Below are 19,766 nucleotides of genomic sequence, written 5' to 3'. Positions count from 1 at the left end.
TCAGTGTGCCCTTGTGGCCAAGAAGGCCAATGGCATATTGGGCTGCATCAGTAGGAGCATTGCCAGCAGATCGAGGGAAGTGATTACTCCCCTCTGTTTGGCACTGGTGCGGCCACACCTGGAGTATTGTGCACAGTTTTGGTCCTCCCACTACAGAAAGGATGTGGACAAATTGGAGAGAGTCCAGCGGAGGGCAACGAAAATTATCAGGAGCCTGGGGCACATGACTTATGAGGAGAGGCTGAGGGAACTGGGCTTATTTAGTCTGCAGAAGAGAAGAGTGAGGGGGGATTTGATAGCAGCCTTCAACTACGTGAAGGGGGGTTCCAAAGAAGATGGAGCTCGGCTGTTCTCAGTGGTGGCAGATGACAGAACAAGGAGCAATGGTCTCAAGTTGCAGTGGGGGAGGTCTAGGTTGGATATTAGGAAACACTATTTCATAGGAGGGTGGTGAAGCACTGGAATGGGTTACCTAGGGAGGTGGTGGACTCTCCATCCCTAGAGGTTTTTAAGGTCAGGCTTGACAAAGCCCTGGCTGGGATGATTAGCTGGGTTTGGTCCTGGTTTGAGCAGGGGGTTGGACTAGATACCTCCTGAGGTCTCTTCCAATCCTAATCTTCTATGATTCTATTGCTATCCATCATGTGACACAGCCAACCAAGGGCAGGTTTTTACTGCTAGTGAATCTAAATTAAATAATTTCTAGTCATCAACCAAGGAAGCTACAAGTCCCACCAAATAAAACTACTGGATGTATTTAGACTGTGGACAAAGCACATTGGTAAATGTGCATGTGTAACCCACTCAGGGTGGTGCTCTGTCCACTCCTCGGATGGTAGCTGGGCCATATGTAAGGGGCAATAAGCCTGCTGCAGAGTTGGCTAACAGAGCTAGGACCTTCAGCTCAGGCCGGAGAGGCTCACTCAGATTCAATCCCCCCTACTGGTGACTTACTCGGGGTGTTGAGTTGTGTGACATATGCAACACAGAATCATAGAACGTAGGGCTGGAAAGGACCTCAAGAAAGTCGTCAAGTCCAGCTCCCTGCACTGAGGCAAGACCAAGTAAACCGGGACCATCCCTGACAGTTGTCTCTCCAATCTATGTTAAAAACCTCCAATGAGGGATTCCACAACCTCCCTTGGAAGCCTGTTCCAGAGTTTAACGACCCTCCTTTGGTGCACATTAAACCCGTTCCTGTTTGTCTCCCCACCAGTGAACGTGGAGAACAGCTGATCACCATCCTCTTGCTAACACCCCTTAACATATCTGAAGACAGCGATCAGGTTGCCCCCTCTATCTTTTTTTCTCAAGACTCAATATGCCCTTTTGTTAGCCTTGCCTCAGAGGGCAGCTTTTCTAAACCTTTGATCATTTTTGTTGCTCTCCTCTGGACTATTTCCAATTTGTCCATATCCTTCCTGGAGTCTGGCAGCCAGAATTGGACACCGTACTCCACCATTGCCAAGGAGAGTGGGACAATTTCCTCACGTGTCTTACATACAACAATTCTGTTATAAACTCCAGAATAGTCGCCTTTTTCACAACTGCATCACATTGTCGACTCATACTCAAAGTGTGATCCACTATAACCCCCAGAGCCTTTTCACCAGTACTACCACCTAGCCAGTTATTCTCCGTTTTGCTTTTCCTTCTTCGGTGTAGTACTTTGCACTTGTCTTTACTGAATTTCATCTTGTTGATTTCAGACCAATTCCCCAATTTGTCAAGTTCAGTTTGAATTTTAATCCTGCCCCCCCCCCCAAATGTTTGCAGCCCCTCCCAGCTTGGTAGCTCATACTACCTTTACACGGGGACCAACCCTCGTGGCCCTGAGTTGGGATGAGAGAGTAACGCTCCCACCATCCACCTTATCTACAGCTACCCCATGGTCTTGTGTACTGGCTCCAGCTCCCTCTAGGCTTAGCACTACCCATTGAAACGTAGCCTAGAAACAATTCCAGAGCCCTGCTCCAGACAGTCACAGACACACAGAGATGGGAAGGAACGTTTCAAACCAGTATCTAACTACTTACAGGGCCCTACCCGCTGTAATATCACAAACTGCAGAGGAGCTGTCCCCACCGAGCGGAGGGGAAGCGTTATCATCTTCACTGGACAGATGGGAAGCTGAGCCAAGGTAGGGAAAGTGACTTGCCTAAGGTCACATAGGAAAGTCCGTGGCACAGCCAGGAACTCAGGTATCATGGGATGGAGATTCAGATCTAGGCTACCTCCCTCTTTGCCACCCTATTACCTTTCCTGTGGTAGCACCTAGGAGCCACAGCCTTGGACCAGGACCCCGCTGTGCTCGATGCTGTACAAATGCAGATGACACCTGCCCCAAGCAGCTTACAATCTCTTCTGGGAGCAAACCAGCCTGGCTCAAGCCTTTCCGAAGGGCTGAACGCCCATTAAATCCGACTTCAGCACAGGGATTAGACGCCCAAGTGCCCACAGACTGCAGGGCATTCGGGAACTCTCTCCTGGGCAGCTCCCTGGCCTCTATCCGAGATCAAGAGACACAGTCTATGCTGCAGAGGCAATCAAAGCCTGAAGTGCCCCCCCAACACCAAGCAGCAGGGCTGGCCAGCCCTGCGGGGGAGCACACGCTGTCCCTCTCCTAAGGGCAGCAGCTGCACTCTGGTCAGCTGCTGGCAGCGTGAGGGAGGGAGACATGGCCATGGCCCCATACCAGGGGCAGTTCCTACCAGGCAGACTGGCATTGAACATGAGGTTCACCCAAAACAATGGGATGGGCCTGATCCCACTGACGACAATGGAGCCGGCCAGGGCCTGAAGAACTGACTTGTCTCCTCTTCCTGTGGCCTGGTCAACATGCCACTTTTGACCCAATGTAATGGTTTTGGTTCAGGGTTTGATTTTTTAGCAAAATAGTTAAATCAGCACAACCCCCACAGTGGGGGCAGTTATACTGGTATAGTGGTGCCTCATACCCAGATAGTGAATTTCCCTTCCATTATAGAAATAAGCTATGCTGGTATAGGCACCACCAAGTTTATACTGGTATAAGTGCATCCACACTGCGTGGACGCTCTACTGCTTTAAGCTATAGCAGTACAGTGAAAGCAGTAAACCTTGTGTGTGCAGACAAGGCTTCAGAATATAGAGTTATGTGTGAAAGAGAAACAATCAAAGGTTTGGAGCCAACAGTTTGGATGCTTCTCTGAAATGGAGAAAAATATATTCATAGAGTGTTTATTATATTGTTACAAAGAAGCGGTGAATACATTCTGCTGACTTCTTATTTTGCTGTTATTTGCCTCGGTGGAACTGGCTAAATAGTAAGAAATTATTTGCAAGTGATTTGTTCAAGAAAAGTTAAAAGATTTGTCAGATCAGTTATTTGTTGCAAATCATTAGTTCACATATTTAGTCACCAGGACACACACAACTGTTGTGTTGTCTCCTAAAGCAAATACTGGTGAAGCCCCATGGATTTATTAGGCTTATTCATTGGGGTCGTCTTCTGCTGCTTGCTTATAATAATATCGAGAAGGAGAAAAGCATGTTACTGAAATTTGTAAACTTCTGTAGGTTTATTTTCTTGCCACATTCCATGGCTCTCCACGATCCAGGTGCAATGCAAAGGGGTGTTACACTGAACGATCTGTTTATCCCTTTTCCTGAACACCTTTATAAAATAGGTTGACATATCTACCATGCCTGCGACATTACCAATGGATTTGTAGGAGGATAAATTCTTGGGGTTCACTTTATTAACAGTTTTGGTTTTTCCTGGATCAACTGCAATGCCGGAGTTGAAGTAGCTGTCTCTCACATAGCTCAGAATTCCTCCAGGACTCAGCACTTGGGCTAGCAGACCTTCATGAACCACAACATTGATGACTTCTTCGGTTTTGTTGGTAACTTTAATGATGTAGCTGGATTTATCAGATACAAAACTGGATCAGAAAGGAAATTATTAGTGTGTCAATCCTGCCAGCGGGAAGAGCACTTCGAAAGCTTCAGATTCATTAACAGTTTTCATGTACACACTACCCCCTGTTCCTCCCACACCTTACAACTCTCCAGAGAACGCACCAAATAGAGACAAAATAGCAATGGACCAAAACTGGGACCTTGTATATGAACACATCATCTTCTCGTGGCCTCACGGTGAGCAACTCGGATCAGAAGTGGATCTAGAACTGAACCACCCTGATGTTGGAGTGTGGCCTTGCAAAAACAAGCTAACTATATTATGTGGCACCAGAACCCAACCCTTCCATCCCATCCCATCCCCTGGTTTGCCCATAATAAGGAGGGGACAAAACACCCCCAGGTCCGGTAGTTTAGATAAAATTGAAGCAAGGTCCTAACAGTTTCCTGGGTTGGGGGTTGATTACGCCAAACGAAAGCTTAATGGACCAAGATTTGCAAAACCAAACCAGCCTCTTTAGTCCAGCTACACAGGTTAGGGGTCTGGCCAAGATTTACATGCGACTGTGAAGAACTGAGTGAAGACTGTTCCTTGCCTCCTTTCTGTACCGTTCCATCATAGGAGAACAAAGACGACACTCAAAGAATTAGGAGATTTTCCAGGACACCAATGGTAGTTAGGCACCTAATTGCCAGTGAAGGTCTATGGGAATGGGGTACCTAACGGCCTTTGAAAAAAATCTCCTTTGAAGTCCTTCACATCTAGAGCAAGTAAAACGAAATGGACCAAGATTTTCAAAACTAGAAGCCACAGTGAGGCACCTAATAAATGGCCTAAGTTTCAAAAGGTCTTGCCCACTGCACAGCTTCATGTGACCTCAGTGTGGCTTCACAGGATGGAATTTTTTAAAAAAAAAAGCAAAGGAAATTACATACAGAAAGTGTGTAGGGTCTTAGAGGGACATTATTCAGGTTGCCAAGTCACGCCCACAGAAGTTAGAAAATGGCAGAATGAGGTTGCTTGTGCAACCTTAATTCAGTCCCTTGTGCGTATGCATCATGGCAGCCTTTAATGATGTGATTCCCACTTATCCAAAGGACTAGAGCTTCATTCACTGCACAGAACAGACAGTGAATGAGGCGGAAAGTGTTAATGCATTTGACTAGAAGCCAGGGAGCTGGATTCTGTCCCTAGGTCTGTCTCAGACTTCCTCTGTGATGATGGGGAAGGCTGCTTACACATGCCGAAAGGGGGACAAATTCAGATTGAAGAGGCAATAATAATTCTGGCATTTTCTGACTTGTAACCTTAATGTAGGATTTTCTGTATAATTAGTGATTATGAATGGATTTTTAAAAATTAGGTACAGTCAGGTTACCAGCATTGCCAACTCTCACAATTTGATTGCAAATCTCACGATATTTGGTATTTGTCTGAAAGCCCCAGCTCTTGGAATCATGTGATTACATGAGAATCTCAGCTTTCATTTTGTTGTAAAAGCAGGTTTCTAGCTCTTATGGTTGCAGAGAAATACTTGAAAACATGAGCTGAATGAGCCCTAAGAGCTGAGAGACCAAATGGCAAAGAAAAAGAACACAACATTTTATTTTTAAATTCATGATTCTTAAGCCAGTTCCATGATTTTATGGGGCTTGACTGATGGTTTTTTAAGATTTGAGGTTGGGGATTCTGGGTTACAGTGATATAATCTGAAGGAGAAAAATCAACTTACCCAAATGGTTTGAATATTGACAGGTTATCTTCCCGGTAGATTTTGTCATCATCCACAATCCAGGTGCAATGCAGAGGAGTTTGACACACAGCCACCCACTCGTCATCCTCTCTTGTGACCTTAATGTAGTACCATTCTGCTCCTGTCAACCCAACTCCATAGGTGAAGATTTTTGTGATACCAACTGTGTTTACAACTGAGGTTTCCCCTGGTGAAACTCGCAGCTCATCCTTAGTGAAGAATGACTTGAGGAGGTCATAGGTAGGCACGACCAGAGACTCACTCAATGATCGTAATATCGGATTGGTACTAACAACAACGGTGACACATCCCTTACTGTTGTTGGCAACTTGAATGATGTAGCTTGACATTTTAGATGCTAAACTAGAGCAGAAAAGAAAATCATTAGTGTGTCAGTCCCGGTGCCCCAAACCCTTGATTTTGATGAAGTCAAGAAGTTTTCTGGATTTAAAATAACACTGTTTCTTATGATTAACCATGGGAACAAGCTACCAAGTGAAGTGGTAGATTCTCTATCTCCTGATGTCTTCAAATCCACACTGTCCACCTTTCTGGAAGCTGCTTCAGCCAAACAAGTTATTGGGCTCAACAGAGGGGTAACTGGGTGGGATGTAATGGCCTGTGCAATACAGGTGTCAGACTAGATGATCTAATGGTCTCTCTTGGCCTTAAAACCTATGAATCTATGGCTGATCTCGCATGGAGGAAATGCTCGTGAGCAGTTCCCCCTCTGGAAACATATTAGGTTTAATGTCCATTCTCATTGCATAATGAGAGGTGGAGTTGACCTTGGATCTCAATAGCATCCTAGCTTCTCTGGGAAATGGCCTGGCTTTCTGCCAGCTCTGAGTCGTAAGCCAGGCTGGCTTGTGAACAAATACAACTAGAACCCAGTGCTACAAATTCAGCCTGGAGGCTCTTTCTGGAAGATACCTTGAGAATCGCTGGGTGACGTTCTCTGGCCTGTGCTATGCAGGAGATCACAGATGATCTAATGGTCCCTCCTGGCCTTACAGTCAATGAGAAGTGACTGTTAGGTGCCACGAGATGGGCAGAGCTCTGACGACAGGCGGCCAGAATTGCATCTGAGCAATGGGTGAGAGCCAGATCCTGGCGCTCTGACACTCGCATAATCCCCTTGAGTCCAGTGGCATGTGAGGGACGTCTGAGGGGTGATGCCTGGGGGAAGGAGGGCAGGGCTGGCTGCACGTCAGTGGAGGACGAGATTTAGTGCTGATCCCACCAACACTTACTCACCTGAGCAGCCCCATTTAAATCCCACTGACCCGAGTACAGGGTTGGAGGGTCTGAACCAACAGACCCAAACCTGATTCTGACTTGACTTCTGGCTTCACAGCTCTACACCCAGACCTGCCCCAGGCCCTGCCTCACACGTGACACTCCTGCATTCGGCAGCGTGGTCACACCCGCCTGCACTTCTGATACCAAGTCCGGCTGAGGCCGAGCGAGAGGGCTCTGTCCCGGAGACACACTGCCGGTTAGGGGGAAGTGCAGCAGCCTGCACGGCTATGAGTTCGAGGCTGGGCTCTTCCCATATCCTCTATTAATACTTCTGGGCCATTCACAGCCCTTTGTGCTAACCCAACCCACTGCCCCCTGCCCACGGTACAGGATACTGAGTGGGGGCACAGGTCACTGTACAGCTAGGAACAGAACCCAGGTCTCTAACAGGACAGACCAACGCTCGTTTCCTGCACCACTCTGCCTTTCAGAATGAGCGTGGCAAGTTGTGTGTGGGGCTAGGTTGCCTGTAACCACCATACCACTCTGCTGCCCTAGCCGGGAACAGAACCCAGGAGTCCTGACAGACAACACGGCAGAGCTGTCTCAAACGGTTGTGTATCCCACTGGCAGAGAGTGCATCTCCCCCCGCCATGGGGTGATCCACATTCTGCCCGTCATTCCTGTAGCGCGAGTGGGAGAGGGGTCTGTGCTGTGGACCTGAAGATCCTGGGGTTAAGTTCTGCCGATGACCCAGGCAGGGGAAAAATATCATGTGCTCGTGTAACCATGTCCCACCGGCCCCGCGGGGCTGAAACGAGGGTGCGCATTACACTCCCAAGGGACAGGCTTTGCTGTCTTAGGAGAACCCCGTTCCCAGAGTCCCGCCCTGTCTTTAGGGTGCTTCCCGCAGGCAGGGTCTCTGCCACCCTGCAGCTGCAGGAAGGGCACTCAGCACAGACCCACTCTGCCCACAGACCTTCCCGGGCAGCTCCATCGAGTGCCCCGCCCTGGGTTTTTAAAGGGGCAGCTCTGGTAGCTCAACATACATGGAGTAACCAAAATAAAGGGGAAAACAAAACAAACAGTGACTCAAATAACACCCGGCACTACTGCTACATTCACCGTTTCACCCCCTCACACCGTGTCTGGAGCACCGTTCATCCCAGTGTCCTCCCAGATGGCGGTTCTACCTCTAGATCATCACCTCAAGGTGCTTCCGTGGGATCTTTGTGCATGGAGCAGTTGCAGAATTAGCTCCAGGACTAACGGGCTGTTCTCCGCAGATCTGAAATGAAGACGTGCAGCAAACCTGTCGAGTAAGAAGGGTCATTCGTACATCGTCACCTTGCTGAGGACTCTACTGGTTTTACCTTCCTGCAGCTTTCAGAAGTTCCGCTTCCATGTTTCGGATGAAGCAGCTCCTGCAGCTCGGCTTTGTTTCCTAGGAAGGCAGTTGCTGAAGTGTAGCGAGAAGATGCTGCGTGAGCTGAACACTGGCTGGAAAGGGCTGGGGGGCAAAGAGTAAAACTCAAAGGTTAATGCTGCATCCAAGTTCGGAGAAATCACACAACTGGGGAAATTGAAAGTAAAACTCCACTGCCAGGAACATCCGTCTCCTTCCTGCGAGGAACAGGAGCACTGACCCTCCCAACACCCGTCCAGGAAACTGCTCATTGGCTCCAACACCTTCTGGAGATGATGAACCCGACTTGGCAGGGGAGATACCATCAGGGGAAGGAAAAACTTCCACACGCTCATGCTACCCTGACAGCCCTTTACACGGGGACCAACCCTCGTGGCCCTGAGTTGGGATGAGAGAGTAACGCTCCCACCGTCCACCTTATCTACAGCTACCCCATGGTCTTGTGTATTGGCTCCAGCTCCCTCTAGGCTTAGCACTACCCATTGAAACGTAGCCTAGAAACAATTCCAGAGCCCTGCTCCAGACAGTCACAGACACACAGAGATGGGAAGGGTGAAGAAACGTTTCAAACCAGTATCTAACTACTTACAGGGACCTACCCGCTGTAATATCCCAAACTGCAGAGGAGCTGTCCCCACCGAGCGGAGGGGAAGCATTATCATCTTCACTGGACAGATGGGAAGCTGAGCCAAGGTAGGGAAAGTGATTTGCCTAAGGTCACATAGGAAAGTCGGTGGCACAGCCAGGAACTCAGTCCAGGTCTGAATCTCCATCCCATGATACCTACCTCCCCCTTTGCCACCTTATTGCCTTTCCTGTGGTAGCACCTAGGAGCCACAGCCTTGGACCAGGACCCCGCTGTGCTCGGTGCTGTACAAACGCAGATGACACCTGCCCCAAGCAGCTTACAATCTCTTCTGGGAGCAAACCAGCCTGGCTCCAGCCTTTCCGAAGGGCTGAACGCCCATTAAATCCGACTTCAGCACAGGGATTAGACACCCAAGTGCCCACAGACTGCAGGGCATTCGGGAACTCTCTCCTGGGCAGCTCCCTGGCCTCTATCCGAGATCAAGAGACACAGTCTATGCTGCAGAGGCAATCAAAGCCTGAAGTGCCACATGGGTCAGACCGTTCCAGAGAGGGAGGGAGGAGGTGAGGCCAAGCCATGCTGCCCCCCCCAACACCAACCAGCAGCGCTGGCCAGCCCTGCGGGGGGAGCACACGCTGTCCCTCTCCTAGGGGCAGCAGCTGCACTCTGGCCAGCCCCTGGCAGCGCTGTTCCTCCCATAGGCACAATGCCCCCTGCACTTCCCGGAGGGAGGCATGGCCATGGCCCCATACCAGGGGCAGTTCCTACCAGCCAGACTCTGGCACTGAACGTGAGATTCACCCAAAACAATGGGATGGACCTGAGCCCACTGACGACAATGGAGCCGGCCAGGGCCTGAAGAACTGACTTGTCTCCTCTTCCTGCGGCCTGGTCCACATGCCACTTCTGACCCAATGTAACCGTTTTGGTTCAGGGTGTGATTTTTTAGCAAAATAGTTAAATTAGCACAACCCCCACAGTGGGGGCAGTTATATTGGTATAGTGGTGTCCATAGATGCCGACTCCCTGGATGCTCCAGGGCTGGAGCACTCACGGGGAAAAATTGGTGGGTGCTCAGCACCCACCGGCAGCTCCCCCCCTCCCAGCTCACATCCACGTCACCTCTGCCTCCTCTCCTGAGCGCGCCGCATGCCTGCTTTCCCCCCCTAGCTCCCAGCGCTTCGCTGCGAAACAGCTGTTTTGAGTGGCTGGGAGGGAGGAGGGAGAACACAGCGCGCTCAGGGAAGAGGTGGGGCCGGGATTTGGGGAAGAGGTCCAATAGGAGCAGGGAGGGGGCGGAGTTGGGGCCGGGATTTGGGGCCGGGATTGGAATGGGGGCAGGGCAGGGGTGGGGAAAGGGTGGTGTCGGGGTGGGGGGGGCAAGAGCACCCACCGGTGCTGGAGAAAGTTGGCGCCTATAGTGGTGTCTCATACGCAGATAGTGTATTTTCCTTCCATTATAGGAATAAGCTATGCTGGTATAGGCACCACCAACTTTATACTGGTATAAGTGCATCCACACTGCGTGGACGCTCTACTGCTTTAAGCTATAGCAGTACAGTGAAAGCAGTAAATCTTGTGTGTGCAGAGAAGGCTTCAAAATATACACATATTCTCGCCCTAATCTTACAAACTGTGCATATGTGTGTGTGAGAGAAATGATCAAAGGTTTGGAGCCAACAGTCTTTCTATAAGTCTATAATATAGAACTAAACTATTGTTGTATGTAAAGTAAATAAGGTTTTTAAAATGTTTAAGAAGCTTCATTTAAAATTAAATTAAAATACAGAGCCCCATGGATCAGTGGCCAGGACCCGGGCAGTGTGAGTTCCACTGAAAATCAGCTCGCGTGCCGCCTTCGGCACACGTGCCATAGGTTGCCTACCCCTGGTTTAGATGCTTCTCTGAAATAAAGAAGAGAAAAATATATTCATAGAGCGTTTATTATATTGTCACAAAGAAGCGGTGAATACATTCTGCTGACTTCTTATTTTGCTGTTATTTGCCTCGGTGGAACTGGCTAAATAGTAAGACAAATTATTTGCAAGTGATTTATTCAAGAAAAGTGAAAAGATTTGTCAGATAAATTATGTGTTGCAAATCATTAGTTCACATATTTAGTCACCAGGACACACACAACTGTTGTGTTGGCTCCTAAAGCAAATACTGGCGAAGCCCCATGGATTTATTAGGCTTATTCATTGGGGTCGTCTTCTGCTGCTTGCTTATAATAATATCGAGGAGAAAAGCATGTTACTGAAATTTGTAAACTTCTGTAGGTTTATTTTCTTGCCACATTCCATGGCTCTCCACGATCCAGATGCAATGCAAAGGGGTGTTACACTGAGCCATCTGGTCATCCCTTTTCACCTTTATAGAATGGGTTGACATATCTACCATGCCTGCTACATTACCGATGGATTTGTAGGAGGATAAATTCTTGGGGTTCACTTTATTAACGGTTTTTGTTTTTCCTGGATCAACTGCAACGCCGGAGTTGAAGTAGCTGTCTCTCACATAGCTCAGAATTCCTCCAGGACTCAGCACTTGGGCTAGCAGACCTTCCTGAACCACAACATTGATGACTTCTTCGGTTTTGTTGGTAACTTTAATGATGTAGCTGGATTTATCAGATACAAAACTGGATCAGAAAGGAAATGATTAGTGTGTCAGTCCTGCCAGCGGGAAGAGCACTTTGAAAGCTTCAGATTCATTAACAACGTTTTCATGTACACGCTACCCCCTGTTCCTCCTGCACCTTACAACTCTCCAGAGAAAGCACCAAATAAAGACAAAAAAGCAATGGACCAAAACTGGGACCTTGTATATGAACACATCATCTTCTCGTGGCCTCACGGTGAGCAACTCGGATCAGAAGTGGATCTAGAACTGAACCACCCTGATGTTGGAGTGTGGCCTTGCAAAAACAAGCTAACTATATTATGTGGCACCAGAACCCAACCCTTCCATCCCATCCCATCCCCTGGTTTGCCCATAATAAGGAGAGGACGAAACACCCCCCAGGTCCGGTAGTTTAGATAAAATTGAAGCAAGGCCCTAACAGTCTCCTGGGATGGGGGTTGATTACGCCAAACGAAAGCTTAATGGACCAAGATTTGCAAAACCAAACCAGCCTCTTTAGTCCAGCTACACAGGTTAGGGGTCTGGCCAAGATTTACATGCGATTGTGAAGAACTGAGCGAAGACCATTCCTTGCCTCCTTTCTGTACCGTTCCATCATAGGAGAACAAAGACGACACTCAGTGAATTAGGAGATTTTCCAGGGCACCAATGTTAGTTAGGCACCTAATTGCCAGTGAAGGTCTATGGGAATGGGGTACCTAATGGCCTTTGAAAAAAATCTCCTTTGAAGTCCTTCACATCTAGAGCAAGTAAAACGAAATGGACCAAGATTTTCAAAACTAGAAGCCACAGTGAGGCACCTAATAAATGGCCTAAGTTTCAAAAGGTCTTGCCCACTGCACAACTTCATGTGACCTCAGTGTGGCGTCACAGGATGGATTTTTTAAAAAAAGCAAAGGAAATGACATACGGAAAGTGTGTAGGGTCTTAGAGGGACATTATTCAGGTTGCCAAGTCACGCCCACAGAAGTTAGAAAATGGCAGAGTGAGGTTGCTTGTGAAACCTTAATTCAGCCCCTTGTGCGTATGCATCATGGCAGCCTTTAATGATGTGAGTCCCATTTATCCACAGGACTAGAGCTTCATTCACTGCACAGAACAGACAGTGAATGAGGCAGAAGTTGTAAAGAAAGGAAGTGGGTTAAGGCATTTGACTAGAAGCCAGGGAGCTGGGTTCTGTCCCTAGCTCTGTCTCAGACTTCCTCTGTGATGGTGGGGAAGGCTCAGTCATAATGCACATGCAAAAATGGGGCCAAATTCAGGTTGAACAAAATTAATTCTGGCATTTCCTGACTTTTGAGTCCCTGACTTGTAACCTTAATGTAGGATTTTGTATATAATTAGTGATTAAAATGAATGGATTTTTAAAAAATACCATAGTCAGGTTACCAGTATCGCCAGCTCTCACAATTTGGTTGCAAATCTCATGATATTTGATATGTGTCTGAAAGACCCAGCTCTTGGAGTCATGTTATTACATGAGAATCTCAGCTTTCATTTTATTTTATTTCTAAAGTAAGTTTCTAGCTCTCATGGTTGCAGAGAAACACTTGAAAACATGAACCGAGTGAGACCTAAGAGCTGAGAGACCAAATGGCAAACAAAAAGAACAGAACATTTTATTTTTAAATTCATGATTGTTAAGCCAGGTGCATGATTTCATGGGGCCTGACTGATAGGAGCATTGTCAACAGATCAAGAGAAGTGATTTTCCCCCTCTATTCAGTACTGGTGAGGCCACACCTGGAGTATTGTGTCCAGTTTTGGTCCCCCCACTACAGAAGGGTTGTGGACAAATTGGAGAGAGTCCAGGGGAAGGCAACAAAAATGATCAGGGGGCTGGAGAACATTACGAGGAGAGGCTGAGGGAACTGGGATTGTTTAGTCTGCAGAAGAGAAGAGTGAGGGGGGATTTGATAGCTGCTTTCAATGACCTGAAGGGGGGTTCCAAAGAGGATGGAGCTCGGCTGTTCTCAGTGGTAGCAGATGACAGAACAAGGAGCAATGGTCTCAAGTTGCAGCGGGGGAGGTCTAGGTTGGATATTAGGAAAAACTTTTTCACTAGGAGGGTGGCGAAGCACTGGAATGGGTTCCCTAGGGAGGTGGTGGAATCTCCATCCTTAGAGGTTTTTAAGATCAGGTTTGACAAAGCCCTGGCTGGGATGATTTAGTTGGGGATTGGTCCTGCTTTGAGCAGAGGGTGGGACTAGATGACCTCCTGAGGTCTCTTCCAACCCTGAGATTCTATGATTGTATGTTTTTTTTTTGAAGATTTCAGGTTGGGGATTCTGGGTTACAGTGATATAATCTGAAGGAGAAAAATCCAATTTACCAAAATGGTTTGCATGTCGACGGTTTATCTTCCCGGTAGATTTTGTCATCATCCACAATCCAGGTGCAATGCAGAGGAGTTTGACACACAGCCACCCACTCGTCATCCTCTCTGGTCACCGTAATGTAGTAGCATTCAGCTCCTGTCAACCCAACTCCATAGGTGAACATTTTCCAAATAGCAACTTCGTTTACAACTGAGGTTTCCCCTGGTGAAACTCTCCGCTCGCCTTTAGCGAAGAATGACTTGAGGAGCTCGTAGGTAGGCACGACCAGAGATGCACCCAACGATCGTAATACTGGATTGGTACTAACAACAACGGTGACACATCCCTTACTGTTGTTGGCAACTTGAATGACGTAGCTTGACATTTTAAGATGCTAAACTGGAGCACAAAAGAAAATCATTAGTGTGTCAGTCCTGGTGCCCCAAACCCTTGATTTTGATGAAGTCAAGAAGTTTCCTGGATTTAAAATAAAACTGTTTCTTATGATTAACAATGGAAACAAGCTACCAAGGGAAGCAGTGGATTCTCGATCTCTTGATGTCTTCAAATCCACACTGGCCACCTTTCTGGAAGCTACTTCAGCCAAACAAGTTATTGGGCTTCGCAGAGGGGTAACTGGGTGGGATGTAATGGCCTGTGCAATACAGGTGTCAGACTAGATGATCTAATGGTCTCTCTTGGCCTTAAAACCTATGAATCTATGGCTGATCTCGCATGGAGGAAATGCTCGTGAGCACTTCCCCCTCTGGAACCATATTAGGTTTAATGTCCATTCTCATTGCATAATGAGGGGTGGAGTTGACCTTGGATCTCAATAGCATCCTAGCTTCTCCGGGAAACGGCCTGGCTTTCTGCCAGCTCTGAGTCATAAGCCAGGCTGGCTTGTGAACAAATACAACTAGAACCCAGTGCTACAAATCCAACTTGGAGGCTCTTTCTGGAAGATACCTTGAGAATCGCTGGGTGACGTTCTCTGGCCTGTGCTACACAGGAGATCACAGATGATCTAATGGTCCCTCCTGGCCTTACAGTCAATGAGAAGTGACTGTTAGGTGCTGCGAGATGGACAGACGACCAGAATTGTATCTGAGCAATGGGTGAGGGCCAGATCCTGGCGCTCTGACAGTCGCATAATCCCCTTGAGTCCAGTGGCATGTGAGGGACGTCTGAGGGGTGATGCCTGGGGGAAGGAGAGCAGGGCTGGCTGCACGTCAGTGGAGGACGAGATTTAGTGCTGATCCCACCAACACTTACTCATCTGAGCAGCCCCATTTAAATCCCACTGACCTGAGTACAGGGTTCGAGGGTCTGAACCGACAGATCCAAACCTGATTCTGACTTGACTTCTGGCTTCACAGCTCTACACCCAGACCTGCCCCGGGTCCTGCCTCGCACGTGACACTCCTGCATTCGGCAGCATGGTCACACCCGCCTGCACTTCTGATACCAAGTCCGGCTGAGGCCGAGCGAGAGGGCTCTGTCCCGGAGACACACTGTGGGTTTGAGGGAGGCCTAGCAGCCTGCAAGTTCGAGGCTGGGCTCTTCCAATATCTTCTATTAATACTTCTGGGCCATTCACAGCTCTTCATGCTAACCCAGCCCATCACCCCCTGCCCACGGTACAGGATACTGAGTGGGGACAGTGCACAGCTAGCAACAGAACCCAGGTCTCTAACAGGACAGACCAAAGCTCGTCTCCTGGACCACTCTGCCTTTCAGAATGAGCCTGACAAGTTGTGTGTGGGGCTAGGTTGCCTGTAACGACCATACCACTCTGCTGCCCTAGCCCGGAACAGAACCCAGGAGTCCCGACAGATGAGACATAAAAATAAATAAAACATAAAAAATACTAATGGAGATATCCTCTCTCCTAGAACTGGAAGGGACCTTGAAGGGTCATTGAGTTGAGTCGAGGCCAGCCCCCTGCCTTCACTAGCAGGACCAAATGCTGATTTTGCCTCAGATTCCTAAGTGCCCCCCTTGAGGATTGAACTTACAACCGTGGGTTTAGTAGGCCAATCCTCAAGCCACTGAGCTATCCCCCTGCTGACCAGCTTTCCTGTGGTGGCACCTAGGAGCCACAGCCTCGGACCAGGACCCCGCTGTGCTCGGTGCTGTACAAACGCAGATGACACCTGCCCCAAGCACTTACAATCTCTCCCGGGCAAGGGCGGCGAGTTGTATGGGCCCATGGTGCCCGGGCTCCAGCAATATTGAGGGCCGGTCGCCCAGCTCCACCAATGTTTGGGGCCAGGCCTCTCCCCCACCTGCCTTCCACCTCCACCCACCTCCCCCGAGCGTCCCCCTGCCCCACTTGCTGCCCCCGCGCACCTCCCCCGGGTCCCGGAGTGTCCCTGCATCTCCCCTGCAGCTCCACCCTGACTCCACTCTACTGGATCCGGGTGTCAACTGCCGCCGCAGGGTCCTAGTGCCCCCCCAACCACGAGTGGCGGGGCAGGCTGCCCTTCCCCCTCAGACCCTTCCCCTTTCCAGCGGGACCCTCCACCAGCACAGCCTCCCCCCGCCCCCGTCCGCAGGCTGGGCAAGGGGCAGCCCCATCCCCCACCCCCAGTGAGGCTACAGTGAGGGGCAGTAGCAGGGGAGGAGGTGCACATGATGGCAGGCCCCCCCCACAGCACCCACCGCAGGGAAGGTGAGGGGGCTACCTGGACCTGAGAGGGGCCCTAGAAGCATGTGCTGTGACAGTGGGGCGAGGTGAGTGTGCTGCTGGGGGGGGGGGGAGAAGGGGGCCTCTCCCCCAGAGCTCAATGCTGCCAGCGGAGAGAGGGTTGGGGGGGGGGGAGTCCTCCTCTCTGGCCCCAGCCCAGCCTGCCTGCACCGCAAATTCATCCTCAGACCGGCCCCACCCCAACCCTCTGCCCTCACCCTAAGCCTCTCCAACATCCCCAAACCCTCATCCCCAGCTCCAGCCAGAGCCCTCACCGCCCCGCACCCTAACCCTCTGCCCCAGCCGAGCCCCCTCCTGCATCATGAACCCCTCAGCCCCAGCACCCTCACCCCACACCTCTCCAACATCCCAAACCCCTCATCCCCCCGCACCCTAACCCCACACCTCCAACATCCCAAACCCCTCACCGCCCCGCACCCTAACCCTCTGCCCCAGCCGAGCCCCCTCCTGCATCATGAACCCCTCAGCCCCACCCCCACAGCCCTCACCCCACACCTCTGCCCTCACCCTAAGCCTCTCCAACATCCCAAACCCCTGATCCCCAGCCACACCCCACAGCCCTCCCCCCTCTCATCCCCAGATTCCCTCCCAGAGCCTGCACCCCTCCTGCATCCCAGTCCCCTTCCCCAGCCCAGGGCCTGCACCCCAGACCTCCCCCTCCCGAGCCTTAGGCAGGGCGGAGTTCTGGGGGGGGGGCAGGTTATATTTCTACAAACCTGTCACCCCTGCTATCGGGAGCAAACCAGCCTGGCTCCAGCCTTCCCACAGGGCTGAACGCCCCTTAAATCCGACTTCAGCACAGGGATTAGACGCCCAAGTGCCCACAGGCAGCAGGCAGGAATACGCGACATATGCTGCAGCGGCGTGGGGTCTTAGTGTCCATCTCCCTGGCTTTCCAGTCCCTGTTCCGACCCTTCCTGCAGCCTCCCACCGCTGGCTGCTGCCGCCCGGTGAGTCTTCCTTGGGAGGGGATCTAGCCAGACCTATTAGCACAACCCTGAAACTGTTAAAGAGCCATTCGAGGAGTAATGAAGCTGCTTAACGGGCATTTGCCAAAGCCCGGGATCTACTGTCAGTTTCTGACCTTACTGACAAACCCAGTTGTGCAGGACTGTCAGTTACTCAGACCATGTCAGTCTACAGGACCTTCCTTTAAAATGTGCTTTAAAAATATTTCATTAGCGAGTTGGTGAGGATTAGAAAATCACAGCTCTAAAAAATCCTTGCATAGATTTTTAGATGCACAATTATCTTTAGCCTTAAATGCTTGGATCCTCTCTAGGGTGACCAGATGCCCTGACTGGGAATGGCTGAGCCATTACAAACACTGAGATCTCCCCTTGGAAGTATCCTCACACTTCTTATCAGACTGGCTGTACTGGGCTACCTTGATTATCACTTCAAAAGGTTCCCCCCCCCCTTACTTAATTGGCCTCTTAGAGTTGGCTGGGCAACTCCCACCTTTTCCTGCTCTCTCTATGTGTGTGTATATATCTCCTCACTATATGTTCCAGTCTATGCATCCGAAGAAGTGGGCTGTAGCCTACAAAAGCTTATGCTCAAATAAATTTGCTAGTCTCTAAGGTGCCACAAGTTCTCCTGTTCTTTTTGCAGATACAGACTAACATGGCTGCTACTCTGAAACCTGATTTTATAGGTCTTTTTCTTTTATATAGGCTCCTATTAGTCCCCATTCCCTGTCCCGATTTTTCACATTTGCTGTCTGGTCACCCTAGGCTCTTCAGACATAGTTTTTTAAATAAATCCTTCAAAAGACGCCCCCCCCCCTTATCTAAAATACACATTTTAATTATTATAGTAAAAAAAACCTTGCTTCCAAAGTCTTCCTGTCCGTCTCTTTCTCCCTTCACCACCCCCATTGAAGAGAGCCCTTAAAGGGACAACACCCCGTCCTTCCAGATAGCTGGACAAAGTTTCTCTTTCTTTACTTCTGCCTATCTGATGAACTAGTTTTAAGAGACCCCTCCAGCAAAATCAGTACCTTAGTAAGATATAAAATCCTTTGTTATGCCTAAAAATCTTTGGAAACATTTTTTAAAGTTGGTGAAATTTCATAAACATGTCTATTGTTATGGAGATCACACACAGTAACTTAGTGTTCCCTTTTTCTAAAAGCCATGAACATTGTTATAAATGCAGTAAACCTCTGTGACTGATTATATTAAATTAATGTCTTTGTTTCAGTGAGTTAAACACGTAGTAATCTGGACTGATTACTTTATGAAGGCTTAAGAGTACATTTAAAATATAAAATCAGCTTAGAAATACTGCTTAAGAAAATGTAAAACAGAAGAGCTGCATCATGTATTCCATAATATTGAATGTTGTATTCCGCAAGACAGGTGACTCACCCTTACTACAAAGTTTTTGCAAATAAATCTGACAAACTTCAGGCCATATCAAAAAACCTGTGACTGACATTTTTTTATTCCCAAGTTTAGTGCTTTTAATTAGGTACCTCCTGCACGTCCATTCTGCCTGAGGGAGAGGGTACGGGGGTCTCTGCGGGGAACTGTGACTCTCCACCACCGGGAGGCGGGCTGGGTGTCTCGTTATCCTTTGCTGCCTTGTCCCTCCCCCCTCTTCCCCCCACGGGCTGCTGTCGGGCATAGGGCACCAGTTTATAATATTGTGTAGGGCCCCATAAATCCTAAGGACGGCTCTGACTGCAGGGCATTCGGGAACTCTCCTGGGCAGCTCCCTGGCCTGTATCCGAGATCAAGAGACACAGTCTATGCTGCAGAGGCAATCAAAGTCTGAAGTGCCACATGGGTCAGACTGTTCCAGAGAGGGAGGAGGTGAGGCCAAGCCATGCTGCCCCCCCAACACCAACCAGCAGGGCTGGCCAGCCCTGCGGGGGGGAGCACACGCTGTCCCTCTCCTAGGGGCAGCAGCTGCACTCGGGGCCAGCTCCTGGCAGCGTGAGGGAGGGAGGCATGGCCATGGCCCCATACCAGGGGCAGTTCCTACTAGGCAGCCTCTGGCGCTGACCTTGAGATTCACCCAAAACAATGGGATGGGCCTGAGCCCACTGACGATAATGGAGCCGGCCAGGGCCTGAAGAACTGACTTGTCTCCTCTTCCTGGGGCCTGGTCCACATGCCACTTTTGACCCAATGTAATGGTTTTGGTTCAGGGTGTGATTGTTTAGCAAAATAGT

At 49.4% G+C, this 19,766-nt stretch overlaps 2 protein-coding genes across 5 annotated transcripts; both read right to left on the bottom strand.

Moving 5' to 3' along the window:
* Nucleotides 1-3,278: 3,278 nt before the first annotated feature.
* Nucleotides 3,279-17,484, bottom strand: LOC120391566. 2 transcript variants are annotated; one of them, XM_039515311.1, is made up of 4 exons: nt 17,302-17,484; nt 8,107-8,409; nt 5,637-6,020; nt 3,279-3,926 (listed from the first exon to the last, which is right to left on the bottom strand). In XM_039515311.1, exons 3-4 carry the CDS (start codon nt 6,005-6,007, stop codon nt 3,533-3,535), a joined length of 765 nt encoding a protein of 254 aa, XP_039371245.1. In that variant the 5' UTR covers nt 6,008-6,020; nt 8,107-8,409; nt 17,302-17,484; the 3' UTR covers nt 3,279-3,532. The 2 variants fall into 2 exon arrangements, with proteins under 2 accessions (XP_039371245.1, XP_039371244.1); XM_039515310.1 differs by having other exon boundaries at nt 8,273-8,409.
* Nucleotides 10,857-16,296, bottom strand: LOC120391567. Of its 3 annotated transcripts, none has more exons than XM_039515312.1 (3): nt 16,228-16,296; nt 13,890-14,274; nt 10,857-11,555 (listed from the first exon to the last, which is right to left on the bottom strand). In XM_039515312.1, the coding sequence occupies exons 2-3, from the start codon at nt 14,258-14,260 to the stop codon at nt 11,168-11,170; spliced, it is 759 nt and encodes a 252-aa protein (XP_039371246.1). In that variant the 5' UTR covers nt 14,261-14,274; nt 16,228-16,296; the 3' UTR covers nt 10,857-11,167. The 3 variants fall into 3 exon arrangements, with proteins under 3 accessions (XP_039371246.1, XP_039371247.1, XP_039371248.1); XM_039515313.1 differs by lacking the exon at nt 16,228-16,296 and adding an exon at nt 16,049-16,129; XM_039515314.1 differs by lacking the exon at nt 16,228-16,296 and adding an exon at nt 14,845-14,897.
* Nucleotides 17,485-19,766: the final 2,282 nt, after the last annotated feature.

This window comes from Mauremys reevesii, linkage group 26, assembly GCF_016161935.1.
Source record: "Mauremys reevesii isolate NIE-2019 linkage group 26, ASM1616193v1, whole genome shotgun sequence".
NCBI lineage: Eukaryota > Metazoa > Chordata > Testudines > Geoemydidae > Mauremys > Mauremys reevesii.
Note: the sequence above shows the minus strand (reverse complement) of the source record. Positions and strands in the feature narration are given on the sequence as shown.